General features: G+C 38.9%; 1 protein-coding gene across 4 annotated transcripts in view; it reads right to left on the bottom strand.

Moving 5' to 3' along the window:
• Positions 1 to 22,355, bottom strand: part of REPS1 (RALBP1 associated Eps domain containing 1) — a 259,774-nt gene that overhangs the window by 32,265 nt on the left and 205,154 nt on the right. For 2 of the 4 annotated variants that reach the window (XM_073627384.1, XM_073627387.1), the window contains exons 10-13: positions 19,801 to 19,881; positions 10,310 to 10,397; positions 6,557 to 6,646; positions 4,585 to 4,657 (exon numbers count right to left, since the gene is read on the bottom strand). In XM_073627384.1, the coding sequence (XP_073483485.1) occupies positions 4,585 to 4,657; positions 6,557 to 6,646; positions 10,310 to 10,397; positions 19,801 to 19,881 (332 nt within the window). The remainder of the gene's footprint in view (positions 1 to 4,584; positions 4,658 to 6,556; positions 6,647 to 10,309; positions 10,398 to 19,800; positions 19,882 to 22,355) is intronic. The other 2 variants (XM_073627386.1, XM_073627388.1) reach the window with 2 other exon arrangements.

Genomic DNA, 22,355 nt, shown 5'->3' on the forward strand with positions numbered 1-22,355 from the left:
TGCAAAAAATAATTTATACAATGTATCATCTAATCTCATATGTTTTTTGTTTACTCTTTACTCCAGAATTCACTGGTTTCTTTTTTATCTATTCATCTCTTCAGTCCACACAGGTTGATCTGCGCAGTCAGCTCTGCATAACAAAAAGTAAGTCAAAACTATTTGATCTATTGCCATGGCACCACTGAATATACTTTCCCTGAATGTTCAGGGAATAAATGTCCCTCAAAAAAGGACCAAAGCCTTCCGTACTTTCCATAACAAGAAGGCTCACATAGTATGCCTCCAAGAAACACACTTCACCAAAGATTCTACTCCAAAATATATTTCTCCTTTTTATCAACAAATTTACACGGCTTCTGCCTGTACCAAGCAAAGGGGAACTCTAATTGCATTTCACCGATCCACACCATTCACCTTATCATCAGAAATTAAAGACCCAGAAGGTAGATACCTGATACTCATGGGTTATATAATGGATACAGCAATCACGGTGATTTCCTACTACGCTCCTAACAAACAACCTACACCATTCCTCTCACATATATTACAAGTGATTAATACACACAAAATAGGAACAGTGATAATGTGTGGGGATTCGAACCAGGTCCTCCTCCCATTTCTAGATAAATCACCTTTTACACCATCCAAAATAACCTCTAGATTACCTTTTTCTCAACTTCTTTCCAAATACAATCTGGTAGATTCGTGGAGAGAAAGTAACCCAATGAAAAAGAAATTCACTTATTTCTCGCACCCTCATCAAACCTTCACCAGAATAGATCATATTTTTCTAACAATAGGAATGATACCAGAAATTATTGCATCAGATATAATTCCGATTCCGTGGTCTGACCATAATACAGTATACACTACTATAGCCTCAGCCATACCAAAAGCGCATGACCCAACGTGGTACTTACCGGACATAATGCTCAAACACCCACTACATCAGATGGCCATTGAACAAGCTTTAAAGGAATACATATCAATTAATAATACAACAGACATCTCCCCAATAACACTGTGGGAAGCTCATAAGCCTGTCTTGCGTTGTACAATACAAAGACAAATGGCACTATTTAAACGGGAACGCAAAAATCTAGCAAAAAAACTAGAACTCAATTTTAATGCAGCCTACATATCATTTCAAGATAATCCATCTCAGAGTACAAAATCTCATCTGGAAAAATCTAGATTGGAATATGATCTATTTCTCACTGAGTCAGTTGATAAATCCCTCAAACGCTCCAAACACAATTTCTACATGAATACAAACAAACCAGGTACATATTTGGCTCGGGCATTAAATTCAACTAACAAATCTTTCAAACCAATACGTTTGAAATTATCAAAAAATGTTTACACTTGTAATCCAGTTAAAATAGTCCATAAATTTCACTCACATCTCGCAACTTTATACAAGACAAACAATGAATTTAATCCTACAGAGGCTGAATCCTTCTTCTCAAAAATAACCTTACCTGAGTTATCTCAGAATCAAAAAAGCAGTTTGGATGAGCCTATAACTATAGATGAAGTTGCTAACGCCATAAAAGACCTAAAACTTAACAAAAGACCAGGCCCAGACGGCTACTCGACTTTATACTATAAAACATTCTCAGAAATACTCTCTCCCATTCTCACTGAAACTTTTAACAAACTTCTAGATGGACATTCTTTTCGGCAAGAAACACTAATGGCAATTGTTTGTATGATCCCAAAACCCCTTTCTGATGATACTTCCTGTGTGAATTATCGGCCTCTCTGTTAAACCTCGATATTAAATTATTAGCAAAAATAATAGCAAAACGCTTCAATAGCATTATAGGAAAATTAATACATAGAGATCAAGTAGGCTTCATGCCAAATAGACAGGCAGGCGATAATATACGCAGGGCAGTGTTATTGGCACATATTGCTAAAAAACGGAAAATCCCTTTATGTTTTCTATCTCTCGATATTAAGAGGGCATTTGACACAGTATCCTGGCAATATATGCAATATTCATTACAAAAATGGGGTTTTGGACCCTACTTTTTAACATGGATCAAAGCATTATATAATAAACCCAAAGCCTATATAAAATATGCTGGATACAAATCTGAAGCCTTTAATATCGAAAGAGGTACCCGACAGGGTTGCCCATTATCTCCCTTATTATTTGCCCTTATACTCGAACCCATGGCCCAATACATCAGAACAAACCAAACTATAACTGGCATTGAAGTAGGAGGTATTACACACAAATTATGTATATTTGCAGACGACATATTACTTTTTCTATCATCACCACAGGTCTCTGGTCCTAACTTAATACCAGCTCTTGATGGATTTGCAGCCCTATCCGGCCTTATGATTAATCCTAAGAAATGCCTAGTGCTTAATATTTCACTCACAAACATGGAATTGATCCCGGCTAGGGCTGCACTCCCATTCACATGGGCAGAAAAATCAATCCCATATCTTGGAATTCATTTAACAGCATCTCATTCTGACTTATTCTCAACCAATTATCCTCCTGTATTAAGACAGATCACAAATCTAATAAAACAATGGTCGCAACTTCCTTTATCCTGGATAGGGAAGATTAATGCAATCAAAATGACTATTTTACCCAAATTGCTTTATCTATTCAGAGTCCTCCCTATTCCAATTCCTTCCTATTTTTTGAGAATAGTACAAAAAAGAGCAACTTCGTTTATATGGGGCTCTTCTAAACCACGTATACCTATACACACACACTACATCTTCCCAAAAATAAAGGAGGCCTGGGATACCCTAATTTTACTAACTACTACAGAGCAGCACATTTGGCCAGTCTGTCCAAATACCATGCAAAACAGGAAATCCCATTATGGGTATTTATAGAGGCTTCAGAAAATGACCCTCTATTAATATTAAATTTATTATGGCTTGATCCTAAAGACCGCTTTAAAATTCATAATCCCATAACTAAACACTTCTTATCTCTCTGGGATAAACTAAAAACCAAATATCAGCTACAATCTCCACACAATCCTCTCCTTTCTTTTATCAGAAATCCGGCCTTTTATCCGGCATGGATCTACCCAAATTCTTTTAAAGCTTGGACAACATCAGGCATTCAGACACTAAATGACTTCATAGCATCTAAATCATTCCTTTCATTCCCATCGCTTAGAGAAAAATATGATCTACCAAACTCTGAGATATTTAGATATCTCCAAATCAAAAATTTCTATACACCATTCCTAAAGGGGGATACACCATTATCCCAATTATCCATTTTTGAATCAATCTGTACAAAAGATCCATTTGCTAAAGGTACAATTTCATCACTTTATAATCAATTATATGGAGTAGCAAATCTTAATAGACCCTCTTACGTTCAGAGGTGGGAGGAGGACCTGGGACGAACTTTAGAAGACACGGACTGGTCTAACATATGGCTCACATCTAAGTCATCTTCACCCAACATCTTAGCACTGGAGACAAATTATAAAGTCCTAACTCGCTGGTACCTTGTACCCGCTAGAGTGGCAAAATATTCACCTAATACCTCAGCTCTTTGTTTTCGAGGATGCCCAGAAATAGGCACATATTTACACATATGGTGGACGTGCCCAGTAATCCAAAACTTCTGGAAGGAAGTCTTTGTGATTGCATCTAAAATATTTAAAAAAATAATACAACCAGATCCATATTTAACTTTACTTAATCTAAAACCGGAATGGTTAACACTCTCTCAATTCAAACTTATGATCCAACTAATAACGGCTGCAAAACAAACAGTGGCCAAGGCATGGAAATCTCCTACATTGGTACTAGCAGAAACAATTCACAGAATGAATAATACAATGTCCCATGCTAAGATGGTAGCCATCGATCAAAATCAAATTCCAAAATTTGAAAAACTTTGGCATCCTTGGATAAAACAACAGTTCCTGTCAAACTTCAATGACTCTGTCCTGTTGCCATGGTAACAGATTAAATGACTTACAGAGACACCCATTCTAAGGCTTCAAAGAGAACTAAAAAGAATAATAAACTGACGAGCGGGACAACCTTGTGGACCATACCTCTACCTTTCAACCCTTTTTCTTCTTTTTCTCTTTCCTTTTCTCCACCTTACGATTAAAGCTCATTATCAGAATTTATTTGACCTATATACACTCTACTTGTAAACAATATGTATAGTAGGTATAAATAATTTAAATACCTACAAAAGTAACTAAGGAAATGATATATATCTTTAATTTAGGTTTACGTGAACCCAATGTTTAATATTTGAAATTTCATGATATTTACCTATATAAACCCTACTGTAAAACAATGAGCTTACTTTATAGATCCTTGTAAACTTACTTTATGTATCTTTATAACATTGTATACTCAATAAACTTCTTTTGACAAGGAAAAAAATGCCCAACTGCTCCTAAATGTCCGTTTACGGGCAGCAGTGTACATGAGGCCTAAGTATGACCGTTCCAGAGCTTGCACCTTAAAATAACACACCAACAGCAGCTCCTATATTTCTATCCAGCATGGTTTCTATAAAACTCTGGCTAAAACATTAGAAGCTTTAAACTCTTTAAAACATACCTCTGTCTAGTGACCACATTTCCAATCTCTTCAGGATCAGAGTTGAAGGAGTCTGAACTGCTATATCCATCAGCTGCAAATTTGAACAGGTAAACAGATATTCAATTCATAGTAGGGATGTACAACATCACATGTTTTTATTATTTGTTTAAAAAAAACAAACAAAAAAAATAATTAAAAAAAGATTTCAGAAAGTTTCAATTTTTTTCATAACTCTGAATGCTTACGTTTAACCACTTGGGTGGCACCTGGATCCGACACATTCGGGAAGGGGACATGCAAGCACGCTTCCGTTGTGATCACACACACAGCAGAATCCGATCTGCGGGTGCACGGGTTCCACCAATCGTTAGGCAGAGAGGCAGAACGGCGATTTGCCTGTGTAAACAAGGCAGATCGCTGTTCTGGCAGGAGGGAAGGTATGGAATTTGTGTCCCTGCAAGGCAGGGAGTATATTCCATCTCTTTCCCTAGTAATAGCAGCATACAGTTTAGTAAAACACTGGTTAGGCACACAGTTAACCCTTTGATCGCCCCTATATAGGAAAAGAAACTAAGCACAAAAAGATGGAGTAACTGTAAACGTATAAATGGATAATAAGCCAGTAATCATGAGTTCATTAGTCCTTAAAAAATCAGTTCTTAAAATAAATGGTGGCAGCTATCCTCAGAGGGAGCAAGCGCTGTGAACAGATAAGGAGAGGAAAACACAGGAAGCGCCACCTCTGTGTAGTATTAAAGCAAAGTTTTAATCGCAAGGTATATGGTACACTCACAAGATAAAAATGGAATTTAAGCTCATCAGACCTGCCCATTCTGCCCATCTAGAACGGTTTCCCTTTGATGTCCGTTCACTTCCGGTGACGTAATTTCCGTGCGTTCCACGCTGGTTCCGGCTGACTTCCTCGTGGCCACAGGACTGGTATGTCCCTCATACCTGGATGACTGTCTCGGACGCCTGGAGAATCACCCCCCATACTCACAGATGAGCTTGATTTCCATTTTTATCTTGTGAGTGAACCATATTACCTTGCAATTAAAACTTTGCTTTAATACTACACTGAGGTGGCACTTACTGTGTTTTCCCCTCCTCCTTTGATTGCCCCTGATGTTAAACCTATTTCAGCCAGCATCATTAGTACAGTGACCTTGCATATTTTTTTTTTTTAGCCCTGATCACTGTGTATTAGTATCACTGGTCCCCCATAAGTGTCAGTGTCAGAAGGTCCACCGCAATATTGCAGTTCTGCTATAAGTCGCTGATTGCCACCATTAATAGCAAAATAAATACAAATATCCCATATTGCTATAAGTTTTGTACAAACCAATCACTATACGCTTATTGGGATTTTTTTTACACCAAAAACATGTAGCAGAATACATATTAACCTAAATTTATAAAGAAATTAGATTTTTTTCTAACTTTTTATTGGATATGTTTTATAGCAGAAAGTAGAAAATATTGTTTTTATTTTTTCAAAATTGTCTTTTTTTGTTTATAGCGCAAAAAAAAACCCAAAAAAAAAAAAAAAAAAAACACAGAGGTAATCAAATGCCTCCAAAAGAAAAGCTAAATTTGTGGGGGAAGAAAGGAGATACATTTTATTTAGGTACAGCATTGCATGACCACGCAATTGACAGTTAAAATAACGCAGAGCAGTATTGCAAACAAATGACCTGGCCATGGAGGGTAAATCTTCCGGATGTCAAGATGTTAAAAAACTTTGGATTTATATGATGGCAGTCATTACATACATTATTTAAAAGTGCATGTATTCAAGAAGTGTGCATAATCAAACATTTTTTTTGGTAATGGTCACAGGGGAGATTTTTTTTGTACATTTTAAACAATCTACATGCACACTATTAGATATAGCATCCACAAGGTAAGTGAATGCAAAATACAACTGTAAAAAAAAAAATTTTAAAAAATGAATGACTGTATATACACAGATACATGTGCTTTTACTTACAGGCAGGATTCCCAGAAACAAATTTAACAGAGCTCTCTTCCGGAAGTTCTTGTGGCTTTATGTGCAAAGGGCTTGTGGGATTGGTTGTATCTGAAAAGAAAAATGTATGTATATGAAAATTACATTGTACGTCTGTGTACATAACCTGCAATCATCACTTTATCATCCGAACACTGAACTTTGGTAAATTCAAAAGAAGGTAAACAGCAAAATAAATAGAGGCCTTTAAATCCTCTAGTTTTGCCTTAATTCTAGTCACTTTTATATGCACAGTCGTATGTTTACTTCTTCCCTATAAGCATATTGTAGGTCAAATTGCATTCAGTCAGCACATGACTATCATGCACAATGGCAATCTCTGCTTAAAAAACAAAAACAAAAAACAAAACAGGAAAGCTACGAGCGTATGGATAGGGCAGGGAATTCAACTACATTTGGGGAAATCTAGTTTTTAATGCATGTCCTGTATGAAACAACAGCTGTATACATATGCAACAGGCATTCACAATAGTCAAAACTTTGTAATAGTTTTGTAAGAAAAAGCAATATTAAAAACTACTACTGCTCAAACCTCTGTTAGTGGTGGTGCTATGACTACTTCCTGTACTACTGTATGAAAACAGCAACTACTCAGAATAATTCAAAATTAACAAAAGGAAAAATACACATGGGCAGGGTAATACACAGCACAATACAAACATTATCCAGCTAATCAGGACCAAAAAGTATATTTGCAAATACATGAGACACAGTATCTCACAAAAGTGAGTACACCCCTCACATTTTTGTAATTATTTTATTATATCTTTTCATGCGATAACACTTTAAAAATGACACTTTGCTACAATGTAAAGTAGTGAGTGTACAGCTTGTATAACAGTGTAAATTTGCTGTCCCCTCAAAATAACTCAACACACAGCCATTAACCACCTCAATACAGTGCACTTTCACCCCCTTCCTGCCCAAGCCATTTTTTAGCTCTGTCACACTTTGAATGCAACACTGTACCCAAATGAAATGGTTATTAGGCCGATATGTATTCTTATACATATTTTTGGTAAAAAAAAAACAAAACAAAAAAAAACAAAAAACGCAATAAGCATATATGGATTGGTTTGCGCAAAAGTTGTAGCGTCTACAAAATAGGGGATAGATTTATAGCATTTTTATTATTTTTTTTTTTTTTTTTTTTTACTAGTAATAGCGGCGATCTGCGTTTTTTATCGTGACTGCGATATTGCGGCGGACAAATCGAACACATTTTTGGGACCATTCACACTTATACAGTGACCCGTGCTATAAAAATGCGCTGATTACTGTATAAATGTGACTGGCAGGTAAGGGGTTAACACTAGGGGGTGATTGAGGGGTTAATCGTGTTTCTAACCCCCCCCCCCCCCGAGCCTGACCACCAACCCCAGGGCTTGCCTATGGGCCATCCTACCGAATCCGCACACCTCACCTGTACACACTCAGCCCCCCCTCACACCTGTATATATGTCAGACACACACCTGTATATATGTCATCGCCCCCCCCCCCACACCTAAATATGTCAGCTCCCCCCCACACACCCCTGTATATATGTCAGCTCCCCCCCACACACCCCTGTATATATGTCAGCTCCCCCCCACACACCCCTGTATATATGCCAGCGCCCCCCCCCCACACCCCTGTATATATGTCAGCGCGCCCCCCCCACACACGTATATACGTCATCGCCCCCCCCCCCCACACACCTGTATATATGTCAGCGCCACACACACACACACCTGTATATATGGCAGCCCAACTTACACAAATCTGTACACATACAAGCCTCTGGCCCCTCCCTGTACACAAACAGCCCCCCTCCCTTTCCTTCGCAGCCCCTACTTGTAACTTCCTACCTGGTCCCAGCTCATTTTTACGAAGCTGACATGTTGCTGAAAAGCATAGTACAGGCAGATCACTGTCACACGAGGGGTGCACATGCACATAGTAGCCAGAGGTGGCAGTAAAGAGCTTGAGGTCTAAAATCAATGACAAGAGAACTGCAGAAACTGAGATTGTTTCTATACTGCACAGCACAGATCCCCTTGACCCGTCCAGCCTTCTTCTGGCTCTGGGCGGGCCCCTCGGACCCCGTACAGTTGTAACGGCTGTACTCCCCTGATGGCGGCCATGCTCCCCAGTGCCGGCAGCACTCATGCAGCCCCAGACCATGACACTCCCACCACCATGCTTGACTGTAGGCAAGAGAAACTTGCCTTTGTACTCCTCACCTGGTTGCCGCCATACACGCTTGACACCATCTGAACCGAATAAGTTGATCTTATCAGACCAAAGGACATGTTTCCATTAATCCATGTCCTTTGCTTGTCTTCAGCAAACTGTTTGCGGGCTTTCTTGTGCATTATCTTTAGAAGAAGTTTCCTTCTGGGACGACAGGCCATGCAGATCAATTTGATGAAGCATGCAGCGTTTGGTCTGAGCACTGACAGGCTGACCCCCACCCCTTCAACCTCTGCAGCAATGCTGGCAGCACTCATACGTCTATTTCCCAAAGACAACCACTGGATATGACGCTGAGCACATGCACTCAACTTCTTTGGTCGACCATGACGAGGCCTGTTCTGAGTGGAACCTGTTCTATTAAACTGCTGTTTGGTCTTGACCACTGTGCTGCAGCTCAGTTTAAGGGTCTTGACAATTTTATAGCCTATTCCATCTTTATGTAGAGCAACAATTCTTTTTTTCAGATCCTCAGAGTTCTTTGCCATGAAGTGCCCTGTTGAACTTCCAGTGACCAGTATGCGAGAGTCAGAGCGATGACACCAAATTTAACACACCTGCTCCCCATTCACACCTGAGACCGTATAACACTAACGAGTCATACAACACCGAGGTGGGAAAATGGCCATTTGGGCCCAATTTGGACATTTTCACTTAGGGGTGGTACTCACTTTTGTTGCCAGCGATTTAGACATTAATGGCTGTGTTTTAAGTTATTTTGAGGGGACAACAAATTTACACTGTTATAGAAGCTGTACATTTACATTGTAGCAAAGTGTCATTTCTTCAGTGTTGTCACATGAAAAGAAATAAAATATTTACAAAAATGTGAGGGGTGTACTCACTTGTGAGATACTGTATGTGTCACAACCTGGTAGTTCAGATAGTTCACCATTAGGGACACATAAGGAGCCTTGATGTGAGAGTGTGGCTTCACATACATTTGTTAATGCATACAGTAAAGGCCTCTGTTTTTAACCTAATCCCTTTGCCGTAGTTCCAATTTTTTTTTTTCAGAGAGGTTAGCCCCCTGCCCTTAAGATTTTTGACCACGCAACACTTAAAAGCACATGTGGCCCTCTAATACTATTATAAGACTTTGTGAATAATTGGGCCACTGGGCGCTTTCCTTTCTGTGCTTAAAAGAAAATATAATGCAGTTGTGAGGGTGGGCACAGTTTGGCTCCAATTCAAATGAAAGTACCACAAAAGGTAGATTGGTATTTTAGGTGTCCTAATTTTCATATTAACTAATCATTATGTATATAAACATGCTGTAGGATAATAGTGTGGTATCACACAGTGTCAAGCTATTGTGAATGTTAATGATTTTAGCAATAGGCTCCGGACAACAATAAAATGAAATGCTTCAAAATGAGTAAGTTTACTCATTGTGGACATTAATACAGCTAATGGTTCACTTGTATACACAGTATACGTATTTCGATACAAACACCACCAATAAAGCAAAGATCACTAACCACTTCCAGTTCTTTTTAGTTCCATTTCCTGCATATGAATTTTACTTGGAGTCATTCTAATTGGGACCGGGTGGACTATAGCTGTATCCTGTAAATAAAGGGAGACTTTATAATATTAAAAAAAAAAATCACATCAAATAAGATTTAGAAAATGAAGATTAAAGCAATGTTGTATTCTCTAAATTGTAATCAGGACTGAAAATGGACCAGTTTAAACGTATCAAATTACTACAAGAACACATTTATTTACTCTCCTTGGCATAAATAACTGTACCTGTAACTCAATGTTTCACAATCATCTTATTTTAGAACTCTAGTTAAGAAAAAAATTTTAACCACAACTTTATAAAATATAATGTTCTTTAGCAAGGACCATATATTCCACATTAATTATTATGCCACCAAAATCAGTGTGCCCTGTAGATTGCCTCCAGTATTGCTCCTGTTTATTCTTGCTGAAGGCTGCCAGAGCCCCTGAGCAGCAGTAAATCATTAGGCTGTCAGCAGGTCGGCCCCTATTAGCTCTAATTTTAGGCACAGTGCCCAAAAATAGAAAGCAAATGGGTATGTGCAGAGCAGGGTGAGACAGTATATTACTGGGTTTTACACAGTATAGGTACTTCTCCTTAATTTTTTACATAACTATACCTGCAAAAGGAGCCAACCTGAAGTGATCTAGCAGGACTTAATTTGCTGGCTAAAGTTCTACTTTAAGAACTGGAGAGAACTGTTCAAACTACTTTTGCATTTTATTGGGATTTTATGTGATATACCAGCACAAAGTGGCACATAATTGTGAAGTGGAGAGAAAATGATCAATTGTTTTCACATTTTTTTTTACAAATAAATATGTAAAAAGCGTGGCGTGCATTTGTTAGCCCCCCTAAGTTAATACTTTGTAGAACCCCCTTTTGCTGCAATTACAGCTGCAAGTCCTTTTGGGGATATCTCTACCAGCTTTGCATATCTAGAGTGACATTTTTGCCCATTCTTTGCAAAATAGCTCAAGCTCTGTCAGATTAGCTGGAGAGCATCTGTTAACAGCAATTTACAAGTCTTGCCACAGATTCTCAATTGGATTTAGGTCTAGACTTTGACTGGGGAATTCTAACACATGAATATGCTTTGATCTAAACCATTTTATTGTAGCTCTGGCTGTATGTTTAGGGTTGTTGTCCTGCTGGAAGGTGAAACTCGGCCCTGGTCGCAAGTCTTTTGCAGACTCTAACAGGTTTTCTTCTAAGATTGCCCAACAACTCTGACCAGCTTCCCTGTCCCCACTGAAGAAAAGCATCCCCACAACATGATGCTGCCACCACCATGTTTCTCGGTGGGGATGGTGTGTTCAGAGTGATGTGCAGTGTTAGTTTTCTGCCACACCTAGCATTTTGCTTTTAGGCCAAAAAGCTAAATTTTGGTCTCATCTGACCAGATCACCTTCTTCCACATGTTTCCTGTGTCCCCCAGATAGCGTCTCGCAAACTGCAAATGAGACTTATGGTTTTCTTTTACCACTTGCCTACCAGGCCAATTCTGACATTTCTCTCCTACATGTAAAAATCATAATTTTTTTGGTAAATTTACATAGAACCCCCAAATATATTATATATATATATATATATATATATATATATATATATATATATATATATATATATATATATATATATATATTTTAGCAAAGACCCTAGAGAATACAATGGCAGTCATTGCAACTTTTTATCTCGCACGGTATTTGCGCAGCAATTTTTCGAATGTGTTTTTTTGGGAAAAAAAACTGTTTTGTGTTTTAGAAACAGTAAAGTTAGCCCAATGTTTTTACATAATGTGAAAGATGAAGTTACGCCAAGTAAATAGATACCTAACATGTCACGCTTCAAAATTGCACGCGCTCGTGGATTGGCGCCAAACTTCGGTATTTATAAATCCCCATAGGCGACGCTTTAAAATTTTTTACTGGTTACATGTTTTGATTTACAGAGGACGTCTAGGGACAAAATTATTGCTCTCGCTCTAACGTTCACGGAGATACCTCACACCTGTGGTGTGAACACCGTTTTCAAATGTGGGCAGGACTTATATATGCGTTCGCTTCTGCGTGCGAGCTCATGGGGACAGGGGCGCTTTAAAGAAATTTTTTTTTTTAATTGTTAATTTTACTTTATTTTAGCTTGACACTTTTTTTCCCAAAAAAAAAAAAAAAAAAATTTGATCACTTTTATTCCTATTACAAGGAATGTAAACATCCCTTGTAATAGTAATATGGCATGACAGGTCCTCTTTATAGTGAGATATGTCCCCTATATTGTCCCCAATATGTCTTATTGACCCCACATCTCCCCTCTAGGCTGGGAAGCCTAAAATCAGAAAAAAATAAAATAAAAACAATCCTGGCTTCCCAGCTGAATCGGCGCCATTCGTTTGAATGTAGAGGCCGGGCGTGACATCATAGTATCGCGCCCGGCCTCCGGCGATCATAGAGACTCCGGCGACCATCTGGTCCGCCGGAAATCTCTACGATGAACATCCGGGGCAGGCGGATCCTGTGTCCGACTCACCGATCGTAGCAGTGAGGGGGACGTCCCCTCTCGCCTCCCGTAAGAAGGATCAAGCAGTGGAACAGCCGCTATGATCGTTCTTATGATGCACAGAATCGCTGGCTCTAAAAGACAATATCTGAATGATGCCTGTAGCTACAGTTATCATTCAGATATCCCCGATCAAAGCTGAGGACGTCATTTGTCGTACGGCAGGCGGGAAGCGGTTAACAATTACTTTCTTCTTGCCACTTTTCCATAAAGGCCAGGTTTGTGGAGTGCACCAATAGTTGTCCTGCAGACAGATTCTCTCACCTGAACTGTGGATCTCTGCAGCTCCTCCAGAATTACCATGGGCCTCTTGGCTGATTCTCCAATTAATGCTCTCCTTGTCCGGCCTATCAGTTTAGGTGGACTGCCATGTCTTGGTAGGTTTGCAGTTGTGCCATTCTCTTTCCATTTTCGGATGATGGATTGAACAGTACTCCACAAGATGTTGAAAGCTTGGGATATTTTTTTTTAACCTAACCCTGCTTTTAAACTTCTCCACAACTTTATCCCTGACCTGTCTGGTGTGTTCCTTGGCCTTCATGATGCTGTTTGTTCACTAAGGTTCTCTAACAAACCTCTAAGGGCTTCGCAGAACAGCTGTAGTTATACAGAGATTAAATTACACACAGGTGGACTCTATTTACTAATTAGGTAACTTCTGAAGGCAATTGGTTCTAGATTTCAGTTAGTGGTATTAGAGTAATGGGGACTGAATACAAATGCATGCCACACTTTTCACATATTTATTTGTAAAAAAATTTGAAAACCATTTATAAATTTTCCTTCCACTTCACAATTATGTACCACTTTGTGTCGGTCTATCACATAAAATCCCAATAAAGTACATTTACATTTTTGGTTGTAACATGACAAAATGTGGAAAATGTCAAGGGGTATGAATACTTTTTCAAGGCACTATACAACTGGTATGACTGCCATTTCATCTACAGACATAGTTTATCAGTTATACCAGCAGCATAAACTATCGTGATGTGGAGGCGACCTTGCCATATTTATAGAAAAAAAGTACATTTCCTCACAACTCATTTGCTCGTGAAAGCACCACTTACACACCAAATATTTTAGATGTTTTCCCTAATGGAAAATAAAAAACAATTCCATATTTGCTTGCTAGGATCACAATTCACATTATATGCACCCAAATGAAGGATGCCTGTCTTTCTGCGGTTACAGATTTTTTTTTTTTTTTTTTATAGCTAATACACACCAACCAGCCAAAACATTATAACCACCCACTGAATATTTAGTAGGTCCCAATTTTGCCACCCAAACAGCCCTGGTCCCTAGAGGCATGGACTCTAAAGTAAACATCCACATGAATGGCAGGACCCAAGGTTTCCCAGAGGAACATTGTCAAAAACATCACACCCCACCTTTGCTGGCTCACCACCTTCTTCCCATTCTGCATTCTCTTGCCATCTTTTCCCCAGGTAAGTAATGCACCTGGCCATCTAATTGATGTAAAAATAAAATGCGATCAGACCAAGCCACATTCTTCCATTGCTCCATAGTCCAAGTCTGGTGCTCACAAACCCATTGTAGGCACTTCTGGCTGTGGATTTGTGTCAGTATGGGCATCCTGACTGTTCTGCGGCTACACAGTTCCATATGTAACAAACTGCGATGCATTGGGTGTTCTAATAACTTTCTATCAGATCCAGCATTAACTTTTTCAGCAACCTGCGCTACATTATTGGATCAGACTACACTGGCCAGCCTTCGCTCCCCACGTGCATCAATGAGCCTTGGCCACTCACGACCCTCTCTCTGATTTTCCTTCCTTGGACCACTTTTGTAGTTCCTGACCACTGCAGACCGTGAACATCCCACAAGAGCTGCAGTTGTGGAGTTGCTCTAAACCAGCCTCTCAACTGGGGTTCCGTGGAACCTTAGACTTCCTCCATAGGTTGTTAGGGGTTCATTGAGCAATCAACAGTTTCTGACTCCTACATGAGTAACCAATGACAACAATCTTTTTTAGCCATTTGTAACAAAGGACTCTTCCCAATGGCCGCAAGTGGAAGGAACATTCTTCCCAGTGACTATCTCACTAATGTACTGTGAGCTGTAGATATAGTAAACATTTGTAGGGGTTCCCTGAGACCAGAAATACATTTCAAGGGTTCCTCCATGTTAAATAGGTTAAGAATGGCTTCTCTAAACAGTCATTACAATTTGGCTGTTGTCAAGTCAATCAAATCCCTAAGCTTGCCCATTTTTTCTGCTTTCAACACATCTTCATGAACATGTTCACATGTTGCCCACCCACTTTTAGATGTCATTGTAGCAAGATAATTTTATTCACATTTCCTGTCAGTGGTCATAATGTTATGGCTGATCTGGTATAGGATGATTATATGACTATATGATTTACTAAAACGGGAAAGTGCAAAATCTGGTGTAACTCTGCCTAGAAAGCAATCAGCTTCCAGTTTTTTTTTTGTCAAAGCTTAGTTGAACAAGCTGAAGTTAGATGCACCAGATTTTTCACTCTCCAGTTTTAGTAAATTAACACCAATGTGTTTTTATTTAGAGTAGAAATGAAAAAACAGCCCATTATTGGTTGCTATGGTCTTCAACTATTTTAACAATGATCTATTTTTTGTACAAATAAGCCCCACCACAAGCAAGACGAATGCAGATGAATGCTTGTTACATCATCTGCCTATCGCTTTACCTTGGCCAATTAGGACTCATTTACACATGTGTTGATTATGAAGAACAAAGCATTAACATGCCTATAGCATTTATGAGGTGTTTTCTTTGCGTTTATGAAGTGTTGAAAAAGCTTAAAAAATGCTTGATAAATGCCTATAAAAGTGCTGCTTTTCCAATGTGAAGTGCTTAAAGGGAAAGTGATGTCGCGGAAATGATCTGCTTTGAGGTGTGGTTAAGTTGTGGTGCGATAGCCTACATTTTTTGTGAATTCTCTGCAAGATGAATTCCTATACTTTTCATTTCTGACATTTGGCTTGGATCAGCTCAGCTTTGCTGAAACAAAAACCATTGCCGCGGGAAATAATGCTCAATGTTTTTGCCCGCCAAGAGAAGCAAATGGTGTTACCAAACAGCTTCTCTGTAGAAACGGAGTGGCTGGAGCTGCTCTGTCCTAGTTCTCTATTCCCTAGTGTATTCTGGGATACAGAAACCTCAACGGCCTCCCCCACAATACCCAGCTAACACTTTATAAATGCTTCACTAACACACCATAAATGTTATAGGAGCTGTAAAGGGGTGGTTAAAAAGCAATACCATTGAAATTAATGGAGGCGGCTGACAAGTGTCGATGCCTCATGAAAGCGATATACTGCTTAATTTTTAACAACACAAAGCTCCCACTCCTGTGTAAAGAGCACTGTGTGGTGCCATTGTAACAATAATGGCAGGCATTGAAGGGTGGATATGAGGATTTAAAAATGCTGAATAAATGTTGCATAAACAAAGGAACGCAAGTGTGAACAAGCCCTTAGGCTCGATTCACACCTATGCATGTTGCTTTTGAGCGTTTTTGGAGGTTTTTTTTTCATGCTTGCCACGTTTTTGAGCAGCGTTTTTGCCGCGATTTGCGTTTTTTTTTTTTTTTTTTTAACAGTTTTTTTTTACAGTCTTAAAAAAAAAAAAAAACGGCAAAAACGCATCAAAAACGCTGCAAAAACGCTGCACTTGCGTTTTTGATGCTTGTCCATTGAATTCTATTACATGCAAAACGCTGCATTTTGCATGAAAAAAGTCCCTGACCCTTTCCAAAAATGCAGAGAAACAAAAAGGCATTGATGTGAACATGTTCCATAGGAACCCATGTTAAAAAATTCCCATGCATTTCTGCAAAATGCAAAATGCATCAAAAAACGCGCTAGTGTGAATGGAGCCTTAGAGAACACCTTGTATTCATTGATAAAAACACAAGGATATTCCTGAATGACAGATTATATCACCAACTGTTTCTTTTTGGCCACAGATAGGGAGGTATATAGGACTCAGCCAGAAAAACAGCATGGCTTACTGTATGTGGCACAAGCTGCTGTACTGTATTACAGCCTCCACAGTAGCTGGACAGTTTTGCCACATTAAGCATTCATTTCAACCAAGCTGTCCCAATATAATTTTTTTTTTAAAGGCACAGTAAACAGAGTTTTGGTTTAATCACCTGTAAACACTCACCAACCCCCCTGTCTACATAGGAGTGCATCTGGGAAGGTATTTAGGAGTGTATTTTGAAGCCTGTGCTCTGTGTTTTCCGCTCTCTCATTTCCTCCATCTCTTATCACATTTAAAATTGTGTGTGTAAATGTAGGTATGAATCCGATGGTTGTGAGAAATGTCTTTGTACTAGCTCTCCGTGTGAGAAAATCAGCACCAGCATCACAGGCAGGTAATTTCCAGGATTACCAAATTATGGACAAAAGGATCTGGAGTAGATTGGTGAAGTACAGTAATGTCTGGTTGTAAAACTGAAACTGGACTACAGCGTACCTTAATAAAGCCATATTTATTCTTAAAACTTTAATGCTGAACTCCAGTCAAATAGCTAAATACACAATTAAAAGATTTACACTCTATATAGGAAGTGTTTTTACTTTAACCACTTCAGCCCCAGAAGAATTGGCTGCTCAATGACCAGGCCATTTTTTGCGATACGACACTACGTCGCTTTAACTGACAATTGTGCGGTTGTGTGACGTTGTACCCAAACAAAATTGATGTCCTTTTTTCCCCACAAATAGAGCTTTTTTTTGGTGGTATTTTATCATCTCTGCGGTTTTTATTTTAAATGCTATAAACAAAAAAAGAGTGACAATTTTGAAATAAACACAATATTTTGTACTTTTTGCTGTAATAAATAGCCCCAATTTTTTTAAAAAAAGAAATAGCTAATTTTTTTCCTCAGTTTAGGCTAATATGTATGTTTTTTTTTTTTACTAGTAATGGTAGTGATCTGCGATTTTTATTGAGACTGCGACATTATGGCAGACACTTGACACATTTTTGGGTCAATTGACAATTATACAGCGATCAGTGCTATAAAAATGCATTGGTTACTGTACAAATGTCAATGGCAGGGAAGGGGTTAACACTAGGGGGCGATCAAGGGGTTAACTGTTACCTATGTGTGTGTTCTAACTGTGGGGGATGGGACCGACTATAAAAGATGAGAGATCGTGGTTCCCAGCTCATAGGAACTCACGATCCCTCTCTCCTTACATAACTGGGATGTGTGTGTTTATACACACACACGTCCCTGTTCTGCCTCTCGTGCCCGTGATCGCTCGTGGCCGGCAGTCATCCCGGCCTGCCGGTAACTAGCATCGGCACCCCCGCTGTGCACCTGCTATCCCGCTTAAAAGGGACCAACGTATAGCTACGACGGTTCGCGGGATCGTGCCGACCTGCCGCAGTATAAAGGCAAGTGGTTAAAGTGATTATAAAGTCTTATTTTTTTTTCAATAAAAATTACAAACATGTTATACTTACCTGCTTTGTTGCAGTGGATTTGCACAGAGCAGCCCGGATCCTCCTTTTCTTGGGTCCCTCTTTGGCTCTCCTGGCCCCTCCCTCCTGTCGAGTGCCCCCACAGCAAGCAGCTTCCTATGGGGGCACCCGAGCCGAGTCACTGCTCCGTGAGTCCGTTCAGACATGGAGCTGCGGCCTGACCCCTCTCTCTTCCAATTGGCTGAATGACTTTGACAGCAGCGGGAGCCACTGGCGCCACTGCTGTCTCTCAGCCAATCAGGAGGAAGAGTCTTGGACGGCCGAGACATTCGTGGACATCGCTGGACAGAGATGGGGCTCACGTAAGTATTAGGGGGTACTGGGATGGCTGCTGCACACAGGTTTTTTTATCGTAATGCATAGAATGCATTACGATAAAAAACCTTCTGGCTTTACAACTCCTAAATCAAAGGATACGTATTTTTGTCCATTGATTCCTGAGATTTACAAACCCACCTAAGCAAAAGAGCCAGGTCAGTGACCTGACTTATCTGCTGCAGTTAAACATCAAAGGTTTGATCACCTCCCCTGTCCCCAGCCTGAGACTGGAAAATGAAGGAACACAAGATGGTAATTTCTTTCTCCTTTCAGAATATATATACACTGCAGAACACCTTACTGATTCCTGGTGCTTCCCCATCCTAACCCAGTCCGAACCCTAATATACAGGGTATGACAGACAACAGAAGAAAAGAAAAAAAAAAAGAACACAAAAAACAAAAACAAAAAAACAAACCAGGGACTTGCTGTACTAGTTTAATTAAAAAATACAAATTTTATTACATAATAGTATTGATCTGTGTTCTCTTATTTTTATCTGTAGCTCACCTTTAGGTTGTATGCAAACAGCTAACCTTTTTAGTTATGATTAAGCCTTATATTAGAATTGCATGGGACCCTTACCTGCAATCCTTTTGATTACCCTATTAAAATATGTGATCCTACAGATCTGTCATTGAAAGATGAATGCTATACCTAAACTAAATGCAGGGGTATCATTTCCAACACACACGGTTTTGTTTTCTACATAAAAAAATTCTAGACTTTGGACGGTGTAGTGTTTATACCTCTAAGAGGTATAAATTGCACTTTAAAATGAACAGAATACAAGGTCCAAAAAACATGGTGTGCGTTTGGGCTACAGTGATATGTTGTGACATTAGTTCTAAAATATATATTGATTGAAAAACCAGTGTCATTGAACAACCAGCTTTGTAAGGAATAAGATAGTGAAATGGGCATGATTGCAATAACCTTCACCAGATGCAGGATTATACAACTAAGGGTTTTCTGCCTTTGGAAGCAGTCATTAAATCATGCAGAAAAGAATTACAGAAAACAGTGTTAATACAATGATTAATTTCAAACAAGCAAGCTATGTGATTGACTTACAGGATCAGCTGGTGCAATGTTAGAATCAAATTGGGTCAGAGTTTGTGAGCTTGAAGAGCGTTCGCTAAATGTCTCCCACTGCTGAACAGATAGAGGAGACACAAGTCAGCATAATAAAGAGAGGAAAAGATCCAAGCAGAAGTAATCCCACATTCAAGTTGCAATGTAAGTGGCACCAGTTTCTCATGGAGTAAAATGCTCATAATGGTGACTTTTAGTCAAATGAGTAATATGGAAAATTTATATATTTTTTTCCGACTCTTGAGATTTTCACCTATTCTAATAATTATGTTTTCTCCAAAATGGTCAACACTAGTCATTGCAACCTGCTGCATAGAAATTAAATTGGCTGATACTTTAATATCGAGATAGGTAAATAAGACTGAGCAAAAAATTAGAATCCATACGTAGAGTCACATTTCTAAAGTCTACTTTCCATAATGCACAGCTCTACTGATGAACATCTAAAAGACTCAGCACTCCCAGGCAAACAAGCCAGGACAGAATGTCCATATCATGCAATAAAGATGCCTTAGGGCTCATTCCCATCAACATACATGGCTTTACCCGCGTTACGTTGACGTGAGTTGCCATGCAGTGTGTTTCTGAAAGAACAGATTTAAATGACAAACTGTAGGTCAATGCTCTCAAATGAAGGACTTTTTTTTCCAATGCACAGCAAATTGTTGGGAGAGAATATTAAACACAATGGATTTTCTGATCTCCATGTAATTTGCTTGCTCTGCAAAATATATGACAATGCATCTGGTGGAAACAAGCCCATAGCCTAGCTGTTCAATAAGTAAAATAAGGACATAAAGAAAAAAAACAAAAAACACATGCTTGTCAATTATAGAGTACTCATTCACAGATAAACACATTAAGTAGCCCTTAATATTGCTCCAACACAGTTATGTATATGTAATGTGGAAGTCCCAACCAGGGCAAAGCATCAGCACCACCTATAAAACAGCACTGCAGAACAGGCAAAGGGTCTCAGAGTAGAAAACCTTTAAATTATGCAATAAAAATTCTAAGCAATCAAATAATTGTACTGATTTATGTATGTAATGTAACATTGTATCAAATATAGCTGAGGTAAGGCATATAATTTATATTTAAGAAAGCTTATATTATACAATACACATTGCCAATCAAGGTTTTTAGAACTGAATTTCATTTTATCATGTTACGTATATGTTAAGCCACATGTGTATGGAGTTCTGATCCATTTGTTATGCAGGCAATGGTTAACAACATGACTGGAGGACAAAAAATAATCAAGTTTATGGAAACTCAGTAAAAGGACATATACTGCATTTGTGCACTATGCAGAAATATGATATATTAAGTTCCAAGATGAGCAGAGACACTTTGTCAAAAAATATTCTTTAGATAGGACAGGGCTGCCATCTGAATTTGGAAGTTAAAGTATACCCAAGCTCAAAAACAATTTGAACTCACCGTAAAATACTTTTCATAAAATCCACTGAGGGACACAGGAATTCATTTACCTTTGGGTTACGCTGCAACTGGCAAGCAAAAAACTAAGATAGTTCAGGATAACCCCCTCCTACTACCAGCAGGCCTGTTTTGTAGCAAAGTAGTCCTGACAGCATGATCATAAACACTGAATAATGCGATCTGTCTCTCCTCAATGTGCTCTAGAGCTGCCTGATTCTGGAAAAAATGAGAATCATGATTTTTTTTTTTTTTTTGCTTAGAATAAAGATCACGATTCTTACCATAACATCTTTCACATTATACAAAAAATTTGGCTAACTTTACAGTTTTTTTTTTTAATTCATTGAAGTGTATTTTTTCCCCAAAAGATTTCATTTGAAAGACGGCTGCACAAATACAGTGAGGCATAAAATAATACAACAACCGCCATTTTATTCTCTAGGGTCTCTGCTTAAAAAAAAAAAAATAGAAATAAAATATATAATAGGATTTTTTATAACAGCTTACCTGTAAAATCCTTTTCTTTGAACTACATCACAGAACACAGAGCCATAGTAGTTACTATGTGGGTTATAGGCCACCTTCAGGTAATGGACACTGGCACGCCCCAAGACAAAAAAGTGCACTCCCTATATAACCCCTCCCACTACTGGGAGTACCTCAGTTTTGTAGCCAAGCAATACACATCTATACCAAAGAAGGGAGAGACCTCTGTGTCCTGTGATATACTCCAAGAAAAGGATTTTACAGGTAAGCTGTTATAAAAATCCTATTTTCTTATCGTACATCACGGGACACAGAGCCATAGTAGTTACTATGTGGTATGTCCATAGCAATGGCAACTGAAGGGAGGGAGACAACAAAAAATTAGGGCATTAAGAGACTTGAGGACTCATACTGCAGCCTGCAGTACACTGCCCCTAAAGGCACTATCCTCATGACCTTTAACATCGATTTGATATAATCTGGTAAATGTATGGATTGAAGACCAAGTTGCGGCCTTGCAGATCTGAGCCATGGAGGCCTGGTGATGCACCGCCCAAGAGGCACTAACAGCCCTGGTGAAGTGCGCTTTAACATGAAAAGGGGGA

This window comes from Aquarana catesbeiana, linkage group LG04 (genome assembly GCF_042186555.1).
Source record: "Aquarana catesbeiana isolate 2022-GZ linkage group LG04, ASM4218655v1, whole genome shotgun sequence".
Lineage (NCBI taxonomy): Eukaryota > Metazoa > Chordata > Amphibia > Anura > Ranidae > Aquarana > Aquarana catesbeiana.